At 44.0% G+C, this 15319-nt stretch overlaps 1 protein-coding gene across 4 annotated transcripts in view; it reads right to left on the bottom strand.

Annotated features, from left to right (window-relative positions):
* Positions 1-14848, bottom strand: part of LOC137381430 (zinc finger CCHC domain-containing protein 2-like) — a 62611-nt gene extending 47763 nt beyond the window's left edge. For all 4 annotated transcript variants that reach the window (XM_068054019.1, XM_068054044.1, XM_068054027.1 and 1 more), the window contains exons 1-2: positions 14045-14848; positions 3043-3148 (exon numbers count right to left, since the gene is read on the bottom strand). In XM_068054019.1, the coding sequence (XP_067910120.1) occupies positions 3043-3148; positions 14045-14665 (727 nt within the window). In that variant the 5' untranslated portion in view covers positions 14666-14848. The remainder of the gene's footprint in view (positions 1-3042; positions 3149-14044) is intronic.
* Between the last annotated feature and the right edge of the window lie 471 nt (positions 14849-15319).

Raw genomic sequence — 15319 nt, 5'->3', positions numbered from 1 at the left:
GTTTCTTCCTGTCTATCCTATCAATGCCCCTCATAATTTTCTATACCTCAATCAGGTCCCCCCTCAGCCTTCTCCACTCCAAGGAAAACCAGCGCAGCCTATCCAGTCTCTCAACGGAAATGCTCCAGCCCAGGCAACATCCTGGTGAATCTCCTCTGCACCCTCCCCATTGCAATCACATCCTTCCTATAGTGTGGTGACCGGAACTGTACACAGTACTCCAGCTGTGGCCTAACCAGCGTTTTATACAGCTCCATCATAACCTCCCTACTCTTATATTCTATGCCTTGGCTAATAAAGGCAAGTATCCCGTTTGGCTTCCGAACCACCTTATCTACCTGTGCTGCTGCCTTCAGTCATCCATGGACAACTCTGACCCTCTGTACTCCCTGGGGTCCTACCATCCATCGTATATCCCATTGCCTTGTTAGTCCTGCCAAAAGTGCATCACCTCACATCTCTCAGGATTAAACACCATTTGCCACAGCTCCGCCCATCGATATCGCCCTGTAATCTAAGTCTTTCCTCCTCACTATTTACGACACCACCAATTTTTGTGTCGTCTGCAAATTTACTGATCATACCTCCTATATTTACGTCTAAATCATTAATGTACACGACAAACAGCAAGGGTCCCAGCACCGATCCCTGCAGGATCCCACTGGTCACAGGCCTCCATTCGTAGAAACAACCCCCTGCCTCCTGCCACTAAGCCACTTTTGAATCCAATTTGCCAAATTACCCTGAATTCCATGGGCTCTTACTTTCTTAACCAATCCCCCATGCGGGACCTTATCAAAAGCCTTATTGAAGTCAATGTAGACTACATCAACTGCTTTACCCTCATCTACACCTCTAGTCACTGCCTCGAAAAATTCAATCAAATTTGTTAGACACCATCTCCCCCTGACAAAGCCATGCTGACTATCCTTGATCAATCCCTGCCTTTCCAAATGGAGATTAATCCTGCCTCAGAATTCTTTCCAATAATTCCCCTACCACTGACGTTGGACTCACAGGCCTATAATTACCTGGTTTATTCTTGCTACCCTTCTTGAATAATGGTACCACATTCGCTGTCCTCCAGCACCTCTGCTATGGCCAGAGAGGATCTGAAAATTTGTGTCAGAGCCCCCGCTTCTCCTCCCTTGCCTCATATAGCAGTCTGCAGTCTGGGATACATCTCATCTTGGCCTGGGGATTTATCCACCTTTAAACCCGCTAATACTTCCTCCTTTTCAATGCTAATTTGATCAAGTATATCACAACCCCCCTCGCTGATCACTACACCGACATCGTCCCTCTCCATAGTGAACACCGATTACTTTTCAGCTTTCAAAACCTCACCTATGTCCTCCTGCTCCACGCACAGATTGCCTCTTAGATCCTTAATGGGCCCCACTTTTTCCCTGGTTATCCCCTTGCCTCTAACATACTTATAAAACGCCTTGGGATTTTCCTTCACCTTGTCTGCCAGTGATTTTTCAGGCCCCCTCTTTGCTCTCCTAATTACTTTAAGTACTCCCCCTACACTTTCTATACTCCTCTAAGGCCTCCGCTGTTTTCAGCACTCTGAATCTGCCACACGCCTCCTTTTTTTCCTAATCCAATCCTCTATATCCCTTGGCATCCAGGGTTCTCTTCACCTTTATTAGGACCACATGCAGGACCCGAACCCTCACAATTTCCTTTCTAAGTGACTCCCACTGGTCTGATGTAGACTTTCCTAGAAGCTACTCCCAGTTCACTTTGGCCAGATCCTGTTTTATCATATTGAAATCTGCCTTACCCCAATTCACTACTCACTTCCAGTCCCTCTACGTCCTTTCCCATAACCTTAAATCTGGTTATGGTCATATCCCCAAAATATTCCCCCACTGCCACTTCTACCACTTCCCGGCTTCATTCCCTAGGATTAAGTCCAGTACCGTTCCTCCTCTTGTAGGACACGCTACATGCTGGCTCAACAAGCTCTCCTGAATGCATTTGAAGAATTCTGCCTCCTTTAAGCTTTTTGCACTAATACTATCCCCTCTAATATAGGGGAAGTGGAAATCCCCTATTAATACCCTAATATTTTTGCACCTCTCAGATTTTCCTACATATCTGCTCCTGACTGTTTGGAGGCCTGTAGTACACTTCCAGCCAAGTGATAGGCCCCTTTTGTTGTTAAGTTCTATCCACATGGCCTCATTAGAGGAACCTTCTAACATATCATCCCTCCTTAGTGCAGTAATTGACTCTTTAACCAACAGTGCAATGCCACCTCCTCTTTTACCCCCTCCCCTATCACATCTGAAGATTCTATACCCTGGGATATTAAGCTGCCAGTCCTGCCCTTCCCTCAACCATGTCTCAGTGATAGCAATATCATATTCCCATATGTTAATCAACACCCTCAATTCATCAGCCTTACTAGTAAGACTCCTTGCATTAAAATAGATACAATCCAGCCTCGTATTATTTGCTTGAGCCTTAACAGATCTACATTTACTCTGCCCTCCAGACTGACTTAGCTTCTCATTTATATTTGATTGTACAACACCCCCTACTGTGCTTCCACTCTGTATTCCATCCCTGCCAAATTAGTTTAAACCTCCCCAACAGCACAAGCAAACCTCCCAGCAACGATGCTGGTCCCATTCAGGTTCAGTTGCAACCCGTCCATCTTATACAGATCCCACCTTCGCCAGAAACAGGCCCAGTGATCCAGGAAATTAAAGCCCTCCCTCCGGCACCATCTCCCCAACCATGCATTCATCTGCTCTAACCTCCTATTCATATACTCACTAGCCCGTGGCACTGGAAGAAATCCAGAGATTACAACCCTTGAAGTCTACTTTTTAATCTGCTACCTAGCTCCCTAAATTCTTTTTCTCTGCAAATGTACAATCATACCTTGGAGAGATACCCCAATTATTTTGAAAGTGGTCCATGGAAATACTGAGCAGTTCTGAATCTAAAGATTTGATCGACTAATGGGCAATAATAGAGAGTGTAACTTAAGTGGGATGTAGCAATTTAAATTAGATTAAAGATTACCTGGTCGCTGAGCAATTGCTTCTGCCCCTTCACAAGATGATGGAGAAGTTCTTTCATAGTAGTTACTCTCTGTCCCTAACGAACAATTTTTCCTGGAGAGACGCTCCTTTTAAAAAAAGATGCAAAGAAGAAATACATATCACCAAAAGCTATTTTATAGAATCACCAAACCAATTTTCACAACTTCTTTTCCCAAAAGATGAAATAACTCTTTTAAATATGGGATTTGTATTTACTGTCAAATAATGCACGTTTACTTTGAAAGCTGCTACGTCAACAATTTTGATAGTCAGGAGCAGCAATTTTTAACCAGCTTATTGAGGTTTTCTTCAAGGGCTTACTTTAAGAACAACCTCCTACCAGCTGATGCAAGTAACTTTTTCCCAAATATTGATCAACATAAGGTACTTTAAAAAAATCCCAAAGAATTTTAAGAACACTATTTAATGCGACATCGTAGAATATTAAATTGATTCTGGTGGCAAACTGTGCAGCACACAGGTAGCAGATGCCAGTGGACAATTAAGAGATTCCTGCAGGTTCAGAACAATGCAATATTTGCCTGCAAGTAAAACAGACCATTTTATCAGTTCCTCCAGGACACCCCACTTTCTGTACTCTCTACTACCCTCCCAATCCCTCTCAGACCATGCAACTATCTTTTACTGTTGACATTGTCAATGGCACCCTTCTCTCAGGCTGTACATCACCCCATCCTCAAAACCTGAATGTGACCTCTCCACCATGCCTCCTGTCTCATTTCCCTTTTATCTGGAAAATCTTGAAAGTGCATCATCGCCACCAATTTTCACATTTGCCTCTCCAACCAGTAGGGTTGATTCTCTTCAGTTTAACATCACAGCCAGCTGCACTGAGGTTGCCCTGATCAAAGTAGCCAATAGTCTTCTCAACCACAACTATGGTGCTTTACCCCTTTTCATCTTCCTTGACCCCTGAAGCATTCAATACTTTTGAACACTCAATTCTCCTTCATTTTACCTCTTTGGCACTGGCTTTACTTGGTTGCACTTTCATCTGTTACAACATAGCCTGTGTATCTCTTGGGAACAACCTCACCTGGTTCCCACAGAAGTGCTCCCTCTTTGGCCCCCTCATTTTTCTGCATGTTACCCCATGGTTACATTATCCACAGACATGAGGTTAGTTTCTATATGCACACTGACACCCAGCTCTACTTCTCCACACTGCCCTCAAAATAACCATAGCCAGATGTTAACATTGCCAAATAAGCGAGAACTTTCTCCAAAGCAATACTGCAGGACCAAAGCCACCTCAAAACCTTGCACCAAAAATCCTGCATCAAAATTCTCAGTCCCTGGCCCCTTCTGAACTACTTATCCAGAGTAAATCCAATAGTGTCCAATTTCAGTCTACTTTAAATTTACATAACTCCAGGTATTTCAGAAGTTTGGTCCACAATTTTTAAAAAAATGTTCTCCAGCAAAACTTAATTCAAAACTAGTTAGAAGTCAAGGACGGACTGGCAGATAGATTTGGCTTAAAAATGCACACTTAAATTGTTAGCTCTACACACTGACTCATCCTAGTATGAAACACCATCTGTGCAAACATAGGGCCAAGGTTGATTGTTGTGGCTTTACTAACCCTCAACTGGGATACAAGCTACTTAGCAACCAGCATGTCATCAAATCAGTGACAGTATACTTGTGATAACTGATCACCAAAGCAGTAGGATAGGTTTGCTCTGGTCCCCAACTCTAATCTGTCCTAATGAATGGAGCATTGAGCGAAGCCATTCCAACCCATTTCTTTTTGCTTTTTATAATGGAGAGGTGCAAAGGAAATTCATTATGATACACAAATGACAAGCTTAAGTTATAAGGATAATCTTTAAAAAAACACTTCTGTTCATTAGAATAGAGGATTAAGAGAAAGTCTGATAGTGTCCAAAATCATGAGGGTATTTGATAACCAAATTGGGAAAAATTCATTTCTATTAGTCAGTAACTGATGGAATAAATTTAAGACCATCACTACCCCCCCGCCACCAAAAGGGAGGGGTTTGCAGAAAAAAAATAAACTGTCTTTAGGGCATGAAAATGTCTTTTGACTAGAAACAGTGGCAGCACTACAATACACGATAGAGAAAAAAATTGAAATAGAAAATAATTAGAAGGGTATGGGGAAAGGAACTAGGTCGAGATGTTTATCAGAGAGCTGGCCCAGATGCAATGGCCAAATGGCCTCCTTCAATTCTTTAGTTCTCAGAATCAAGATTCTGTAACATTTTGATAAAGTTTCTCAGACTTTGGCTATAAGCTTACAATGAAGAGAAATAAAGCCAGTATAGAATGACTTCCCAACTCTGTCTGGGACAAGTCAAATGTTCCTGACGGTGTGGATCCAAGAAATCAGGGAGGACTCTCCTCCTGAACTTGTTATCCCATGACCTCTGTTGTAAAGTATAACAGCAACAACTTGCATTTATATAGCACTGTTAACATAGTAATACATCCCAAGATGCTTCACAGGACTGTAAGCAAAATTTCACGCCAAGCCACACAAGGCGATATTGGACAGGTGACCAAAAGCTTGATCAAAGAGTTAGATTTCAAGGAGTGTCTAAAAGGAGATAGAGAATTGGAAGCATGCAGAAATCTGACGGTTTTCAGGCTGGAGAAGTTAGAGATAGGGAGGCAGTGAAGCCACAGAGGAATCTAAACTTGAGGATAGACTAATGGTCCAGCTAGGCAGCGATATCCATGATGGCAAGAGTGCCTGGTGTTCATTCTGGTCTGTACCTTGAGAGTGATCATTTGGATGATGTATCGGAGAGCGGCTGGCAGCTGTTGAAGCATACCCCAAGCAGGAACAACCTTTAGGAAGGGCGCAGATAAGAATTTTTGTGGTGGTGGGGGGGGGGGGGGGGTGGTAGCCAACAGACAGGGGAAAGATGATTCAACAACAGTAAGCAAGCATTCCATGTTTGGTGGGAGAACAAGATGGTGCATGTTATTAAGATGTTATCAGAATAGGTGATTTACAAAATAGCTTCAAGACATAGCTGTAGTAAATCAATGATTTTAATTTGAACTTCTGGATCCTAGTCCTAGCTTTCACTAGGATATCGACAACTGTACCCTTTCTTCAATTTATTCCAACACCGGTGGCACAGCTCAGTAACTACTACAAATGTTCTGCTTTGAGTACAAGAGGCAATGAACCACAACTAAAGTTCAGCGCCACTGGGAACTGGAGAGTTGTGTTATCAGGAATTGCTGGTGCATGCACACTTCATTTCCAACTGATGGGTTTACAGCAGCGAGCAGCAGTGTGGATGCTTCACATTTTTAAATACTGGAGATTCAGCTCCCCCCCCCCACCCCCACAATAAATACACTCCCGCTCAGATGTTTGCATTGGTGAAGACTGTAGCCTCCCTACCCTAAACACCCCTGGTCTGAACTAATGCATAAAGAAAAGTTCGTACTTTTCATGTTACTCCTTTCTCAACCCTCCCACTGCAACCCCCGCTCCCCCCATCTCAGCCAACTAACTTTCTTTCCCACATCTCCCTTGGTCACTTTCCAGCATTGTGTCCAAGCAACCAGTCACCACGTGTTAGCTGGACAGCAAATGTCAACAAACTAATTAACTAGTAACAGCCCAAATGCATTCCTAATGATACTCCAGCTGAAGTAAGGTTAGCTCAATATACACCAGAGATTGAATCTGGGACTTCCCAATCTCTATCCTGCAGCTAAGTACCACCCTTACTAGTTCAAAAAGGTGCTTTTACAAATCCTTCACTTTCATCTTCATTTCACTGTATCCATCAAGTTCTGTTATTTATCTTTTACACATACATACATACAGTCATTCATTCATTCACTTCTCATTTCAAATTGCCAACACTAACATAAATGAGGTGGCACTGCAAGGGGAGCCAAGAACCACCTCAGCAGATATATTTTTGAAGCTCTTACAGAGGTAAAAGGCCTGCCAAGAGTGAAGGTAAATAGTCAGCAGTGTTAGATGTTGTAGGCCACCATTTCTTGTATCCATGAACCTGTAAGAAAGTGAGATTTACTTTGTCTGTGGACCTTACATCATGATTTTGAATCAACTACACAGGTAGTCTTGTTTCTGAATTGCCAGCCATACTTGACATTCTGTCCCGCAACAAATAGGGCACATTAGAAAGAGAACCCAACAGGCAGCACAGAACTTCCAAATAATCGCATTTCCCCAACATAAATGAGCCCTACAATCCCATTTGCCACTGTTATTTAAGCTTTGAATTCCTCCTCAATGGGAAATATTTTGTCTTCAAAAAGGAAATGACCATACTGTAGTTTAGTTTTGGCATTCAGGTGTAGACTAAATATTCTAAGCATAGAATACCTCCAACTCCAATGTGATTTCCCCTCCAGCTCGTTATCTCCAGGGCTTGTAGCATTCAAGCAGAACTACTAATTTAATGCAGTGTGCTTAGAACTTGGGGCAATTCTGTGCTACAGACAGACTCTTAAAATTGCTGAAATTCATTTTACATTAGGAGATTTGTGGTCCATTTTCTGGCATGGATTCAAACACATATTGAAAAGGTGAAAGGGCAGCATGTCAGTGCAGGACTGAGGGAGCGCTGCAATGTTGGAGGTGCTGTCTTTCAGATGATTAAACTAAGGCCCTCTCTGTTGAGCATAAAATATCCCATGGCACTATTTTGAAGAGAAGCAGGGGTGTTACCCCTGGTGCCCTGGCCAATATTTATTCCTCAATCAACATCACCAAAACAGATAATCTGGTCATTATCATGTTGCTGTTTGTGGGAGCTTGTTGTACACAAATTAGCTGCTGCATTTCCCACATTACAACAGTGACTACACTTCAAAAAGTAATTGATTGACTGTAAATTGCTTTGGGAAAATCTAAGTTTGTGAAAGAAATTGAATGATCAGATAATTTTAATTAAACGCCTGAATTAAGAACAGACTATATATATGATAATTAAGCAACTCGCTACTGATTTGTAACATATTTCAAGCATTTGGAGCTTATTTATCAACTGAAGGTTGATAATGGCACTCATCCTGCTTTATTCGGTCTAATGTTCATGAGGCTTGTGCAGCCAATTTATATGCAAACTATTTCTGTGTGCCAGCTACAGGTCAAAGGCAGCAAGCTCTCATCATTAAGTCACACAACTTGAAATGCTGCAACATCCACTTTTATTTTGCGACATTACTGGAGAATGTACACCATTTATAATACGCTGCCATACATAATTATGACACTATTGTAACTTTATAAATCCAATAAAGCTTTAGTTAGTGCAATGATCACAATTAATGTATAGATTTAGAGTGCTAAAATAGTGCATATATCCAGACTAACGGGTAACAAAAATTATTTTCTATCCATTTAACTACTTCCTTAATTTGCCAGCTAATTAACAAGATGGCCAAAGTTGTATATTTGTCTCTGGTCTGATTCATTATATTTGAGAGAGACTGATGAAGAGTTGTCTAAAGCTATCCTACCCAACATTTTTCACTCAAGCACCAAAAGCAGATTAAGTGGTCATTGGCCTCGACCATTTGTTGCATCTTAATATGAATGGCTGCAACACTTGATTAGAAATGTCACTATGTTAAGTCGTGAGGTTTAAAAAATGCAAGAAGCTATGGCATAAATACAAGACTTCTGTACTCTTGAAATTCCTGTCACTTGACAAACTTCATTACCAATAACGAGACCCATTTGAGGCACTATAATGTTCTTGAAATTTTAAGAACTTCCAGTTCAACTGGTGTTAACAGGATGACCTCAGCCTCTGTTTATAGGAACATAAGGAGCAAGAATAGGCCATTCAGCCTGCTCCACCATTCAACTAGATCATAGCTGATTAACTACCACAACGACACTGCCACCATATTCCTTGATGTCATTAGTATCCAGATTTCTGTCTTGAACATGCTCAATGATTGAGCTTCCACAGCCTTCTGGGCTAGAGAATTTTTAAAACTCAAAATGCTATTAGCGTTTTTAAAAAAATCACTATCTAATTGCACTTGCTGATTCAAGGAGTTGTTTGATCTCCTCAATTTCTCGCTTCACCCACACTTTTCAGCACCTCTCTATTCGGGTGTATATTTATTCCTGGTTTGCCTTCCAAAATGCATCACCTCCCACTTTCTCTACATTCACCTGCACCTGCCAGCTATCTTCCCAATTCACTAACCCATATATTCCTGAAGTCTTTTACAGCCCTTCAGTATTTTCCAAACTCCCTACTTTTGTGTCAGAAAATTTTGAGATGGTCTTCCTTATGTTTAATTCCAGTTCATGTATATAACCACCAGACCGAGCACTGACCCAAGTGATAAACCATTTCCAACCCCAGCAATATCCAATCACCCTCACTCACTTTGCCAACCAACTTCCTATCCACACTGATACAATTGCTCTTGTACCATACACGTGAAAGATCCTTCATATAAAGGCCAGATACTTTAAAAAATATACCTTATATAAAGCAGTATCAGGTCTTCACTGGAATGTAGTTTAGTTCCAAAATATATTTGTTTAAATGACCAGATCTGACCATAAGTATTAAAGAATACTTGCACCTAAAAAGGCCATAAACCAGCTACTGCAAAAGTGAAGTTTATTTTTTTTTTGATTCGCTCATGGGATGTGAGCAAAGCTGGCAAGACCAGCATTTGTTGCCCATCTTGAACCGCTGTGGTCCATGTGGTGTAGGTACACCCACAGTCCTAATAGGAAGAGTTCCAGGTTGTTGACCCAGTGACAGTGAAGGAACAGTGATATAGTTCCAAGTCAGAATGGTGTGAGGCTTGGAGGGAAACCTGCAGATGGTAGTGCTCCCATGCATCTGCTGCCCGTGTCCTTCTACGTGGTAGAGGCCACAGGTTTGGAAGGTACTCTCAAAGGAACCTGGGTGAGTGCTGCAGTGCATCTTGTAGATGGAATACACTGCTGCCACTGTGCGCTGGCAGTGGAGGGAGTGAATGTTTAAAGTGGTGGATGGAGTGCCAATCAAGTGAACTGCTTTGTATTGGATGGTGTTGAGAATCCCGAGTGTTGGCGGAGCTGCACTCAACCAGGCAAGTGGACAGTATTCCTTCACATTCCTGATTTGTGCCTTGTAGATAATGGACAGGTTTTGGGGAGTCAGAAGATGAGTTACTCCCTGCAGAATTCACAGCCTCTGACCTGCTCTTGTAGCCACAGTATCTATATGACTGGGCCAGTTAAGTTCTTAGAGTCAGAGTTATACAGCACAGAAACAGGCCCTTCAGCCCATCATGTCTATGCCAGCCATCAAACACATATCTATTCTAATCCCATTTTCCAGCCCTTGGCCTGTATTCTTGGTCAATGGCAACCCCAGGATGTTGATGGCGGGGGATTCAGAGATGGTAATGCCAAGGAACATCAAGGGGTGATGGTTAGGTTCTCTACTGCTGGAGATGGTCATTGCCTGGCACTTATGTGCTGCAAATGTTACTTGCCACTTACCAGTCCATGCTTGAATATCATCCAGGTCTTGCTGCATGTGGGCACAGACTGTGAAGAGTTGCAAATGGTACTGAATTCTGTGCAATCATCAGCGAACATCCCCACCTCTGACCTTATGATGGAGGGAAGGTCATTGATGAAGCAACTGAAGATGGTTGGGCCTAGGACACTACCCTGAAGAGCTCCTGCAGTGATGGCCTGGGGCTTAGATGATCGGCCTCCTACAATCTACTTTGTGCTAGGTATGACTCCAGGCAGTGGAGAGTTTTCCCCGCCAACTCCCATTGACTTCAATTTTGCTAGGGCTTCTTGATGTCACACTCAGTTAAATGCTGCCTTGATATCAAGGACAGTCACTCTCACCTTACCTCTGGAGTCCAGCTCTTTTGTCCATGTTTGGACCAAGGCTGTAATAAGGTCTGGAGCCGAGTAGTCCTGGAGGAACCCAAACTGAGCATCAGTGAGCAGGTTATTGCTGAGCAAGTCTCACTTGATAGCACTGTCGAAGACACCTTCCATCATTGTGTTGATGATTGAGAGTAGACTGATGGGCAGTATTTGGCCGGATTGGATTTGCCCTGCTTTTGTGGACAGGACATACCTGGGCAATTCTCCATTTTGTCAGGTAGTGAATAATAAGCTGGAAGCTTCTTTCCAGCAAATGCTGGAAATACAAAATACATAAAGGGCTACACACACACACAGACGGATGCATCAGCGTAGAGATACATTGGGTTAACATTTGAGCTTGATGACCCTTTTGTTAGAACTGCAAATGTTCACCAATCTGAAATGTTAACCTGACATTTCTCTCTCCACACATGTCTGACCAGAATGTTACCAGCATTTTTGTTCTTATTTGAAAAATATGAACACCTGAACTCTAAAGGCCCTTTCAGCTCAACAGTTGCACAGATCAAGTATTCTGCACTAAGGTCAGATTCATAGAAGCCTCCATCACAGATATGAAAGGGGAGCCTGAGAATGTAGCTGATTACAGTTCATCAATTGCTGTTTAGCTATTTTTAAATGGAGAAATTTAATAATTTAGAAACTGGATAGAAAGAGTTACCCCAATGAGTATTTACACTTTTAATATTTGCTTTTATTCTGTCCTCACTAAACTAGTTTATTTTGAAGTGTCTCAATATATCTAGCAACGCTAATAACTCATGCTCAGTAGCGTGTAAACATTTCATAACCTCTACCCATCATACACAATTAATCCTTCTGTGAGTATATCCTGGGAACAGGCTCAAAGGCTTTTCAATAAACTAGCCCTGCACAAAAGGTACATGAATTCAAGGCTTCAGTATTACTGTATAAACCTTTGGGACGTAGGTCTTTCAGCCCTCGAGTCGGTCCCCATGGACAAATCACAGAATAGTGCCCGAAGGACAGAGGTAATTAAAGGTTTACACAGTACTGAAGCTGGGGCATTCATTAGAGTGTTCCTAGTTATATTGTGACACTTTTTTGCTCCCAACTTCCATCCTGCAAAAAGAGCATGACTGGGCTCTTTGATGCAACCAACATTTGAATATTCCACTAACACTGTACACCTTCACATATGAAAAATCAGATACTTGCATGCAATCCTGGAAGCTACTTGTAACTGAGGAACTGTACATCACCAAACAGTCAATACCTTCAGGAAGGGAGGTTTGGTTTGGGTGGGGGAATGAAGAAAGGGATCTAGATAAAAAAGCCATCGTCTATATTAAAAGCAACACAACTTTTATTTTAATTTTATTTATTTATTTTTATTTAGAGATGCAGCACTGAAACAGGCCCTTTGGCCCACCGAGTCTGTGCCGATCAACCACCCATTTATACTAATCCTGCATTAACCCCATATTCCCTACCACATCCACACCTTTCTCCTACCACCTACCTATACTAAGGGCAATTTATAATGGCCAATTTACCCATCAACCTGCAAGTCTTTGGCTGTGGGAGGAAACCGGAGCACCCGGCGGAAACCCAAGCGGTCACAGGGAGAACTTGCAAACTCCGCACAGGCAGGACCCAGAACTGAACCCGGGTCGCTGGAGCTGTGAGGCTGCGGTGCTAACCACTGCGCCACCCAACTTGAGGTTTTGTAGTTGTGAACAAGTGCAATCATACCACTTGCAAGGCAAGCAACTGGTACAGGACACACTTGGGGCAGTTTCCCTCAAGTAAATATCAGATACTTTGGGGAGGGGGGAGGGGGAAAAAGAGGGGGGGTTGCAAAATAAAAAGGTGCAACTACTGCAGCTCTACTGATGAAACACTCACTCCCCTCCCACCTTTCATGACCACAGGACATCCTAAAACACTTCAGTCAATGAAGTACTTTTGAAATGTAGTAACTGTTGCAATATGTATAGCAAGTGCCCACTGACAGCAATATGACACAATGACCAGATAATTCGTTTTTTCTGTGATATTGATTAAGGGATAAATATTAGCCAGGTCACTGGGGATAGCTCCTCTCCTTGTCTTCGAAATAGAATAGGATCTCTTACGTCCACCTGAGCAGGCAGACAGAGCCTTGGTCTCCAATGAAAGATGGCACCTCCTACAGTGCAGTACTCCCTTAGTACTGAACTTGGGTGTCAAACTAGATCCACAAGTCCTAGAATGGACCATAACCTTCTGACTCAGAGGCAAGATTGCTACCAACAAAGCCATAGCTGATACCTGTGCTCAGAAGACAGCTAGCCTGTAAATCCAACGTGCAATAAAACTATTTTAAATAACTGATTTATCAAACTTAACTGTAGCACCTTCATACCAGTGCATACCCGGGAGAGGCAATACCTTAAGTTAGGTTAAAGGCAATAGCTTTAAGTTAACCATTACCACATCGTTCAAGTAACACTTCCTTCTGAATATGTAATTACAGCGGACCTTTCCTTCGTGGCAACCAGGAAAGGAAGAAAAGTGGAATGAGTGGTGTGGGGCGGGGTTCCATGAAGATTAGTGTGAGATTAGTGATCAAACACATCCTGCATTAAACTTGTGATCTGGATTCTACATACAACACTTTCTCTCCTTCGTCCCACCCCCACGCACCAACTAACCGACAACGACCCGAGTGCGCCAGCCCATTGGTTGCTTTCAAGCGCTAACGGCCCATTCAAAAAATAACCAGAAACTCCACCTCTCTTCCACACTCGGGAGTGCGCCTGCGCCTAGCGCTCCTATTGGCAACGGGGAGGGAGGAGTGTGTCGCCCCACCCCCTATCGGCCGGAGGACCGAACAAGCATTTAATTAGAGAAAAAAAAATGAAGCATTAAATCGCCGATTTTTAAACCGCTCGAGTCGTTAGATGTTTTTTTTAAAAATCATAAGTATAAAATTACATTTTAAAGTTAAGGGAATTTTTTTTTTAAAAATGAGGGGACAGTCAGCGCTCCGCACGGCAGTGGCAGTTGCAGCAGGTTGGGCTCGCGCTCTCCCGTCACAATGGGCGAGGGTTCCATTTACCTTGGCGACGGCGTTCTGGAACTTGCGGCCGTTGCCGGGCCGCCGCTGCAGGTCGGCGAGCTGCTCGCGCAGCGTCTCCTTCTGGTGGAAGGAGAAGGCCGGGTGGTTGGAGGCCATGGTGAGTAGCAGCAGGAACTCCTGGACGCCGCGCTCTGTCAGCGGCAGGCCGCAGTTCTTGACGGCCGAGTCGATGCGGGCGAGGGCGCGGGCCAGCACGGCGGCCGCCTCGCGGTTCTCGGAGCCCAGCAGCGCCAGCGACACCACCAGCTTGCTGCGCACCACCTCGTCGGTCGGGTCGCCGATGCCGGCCAGGTCGGCCACGCTGTTGGCGCGGATCTCCGAGTCGCGCAGTGAGTGGTAGTCCTTACGGGCCAGGTCCTCCAGGCAGCTGCCCAAGAAGCGCAGCTCCAGCGGGTGGCAGAGGTCGAGCAGGCCGCAGCAGAACTCCAGGCGCTGGGCCGAGGTAAGAGCCGAGCCGAACCACTCGTACACACCCTCCTTCCCCGGCTCCGAGAGCAGTGGCGGCGGCATGGCAGGAGCCGCTTTCTCCTCCTCTTCCTCGTCGTCCTCCTCCTCTTCGGGGTCTGGCAGCTTCATCAGCACCTTCATCTTCATCGTCATCAAGTTGATGCAACCCCCCAAAAAAAAAACACACGTAATTAATCAATTGGAACTGTCAGCAGTTACTCCATACATTTTGGTACCGAGCGCAGATTGCTTGGTGCTTTTTTTCCCCCTCCTCACGTCTCCTCTCCTCACTAAAGTCCAGCTCCGTAATGGCAGCGGAGCGCCGACTGAGGTGAAAGTCTCCGCCCGCCTACTCTCCCTCCTGTCAATCACCCACGCCAAACTCCGCCCGCCTACTCTCCCTCCTGTCAATCACCCACGCCAAACTCCGCCCACGCTGGCAAGCCCCTCCCCCTCACCGTCTCTCTCCCGCCACCAGCTCGATGAAAGTCACCCAATCTGAGTTGGGGCCACATGGAAGCCAGGGTTCTCCCCCCCACAACTTGTATGTTCAGCATCCAGCGATTTTTTTTCCTCCTGTGCCAACTCACCCGCATCCCCTTCCCGTTGAGAGAAGATTAAGAGGTGTTCAAAATCATGAGGGATCTGGATAGAGTAGATAGAAACTAAAACAAAAGCAAAATACTGCAGATGCTCGAATTCTGAAATAAAAACAAGAAATGCTGGAAATACTCAGCAGGTCTGGCAGCATCCGTGGTGAGATGAAGGGTCACTGACCTGAAACGTTAACTCTGCTTCTTTCTCCAC

This window comes from Heterodontus francisci, chromosome 2, assembly GCF_036365525.1.
Source record: "Heterodontus francisci isolate sHetFra1 chromosome 2, sHetFra1.hap1, whole genome shotgun sequence".
NCBI lineage: Eukaryota > Metazoa > Chordata > Chondrichthyes > Heterodontiformes > Heterodontidae > Heterodontus > Heterodontus francisci.
This window is presented reverse-complemented; position numbering and strand designations above follow the sequence as displayed.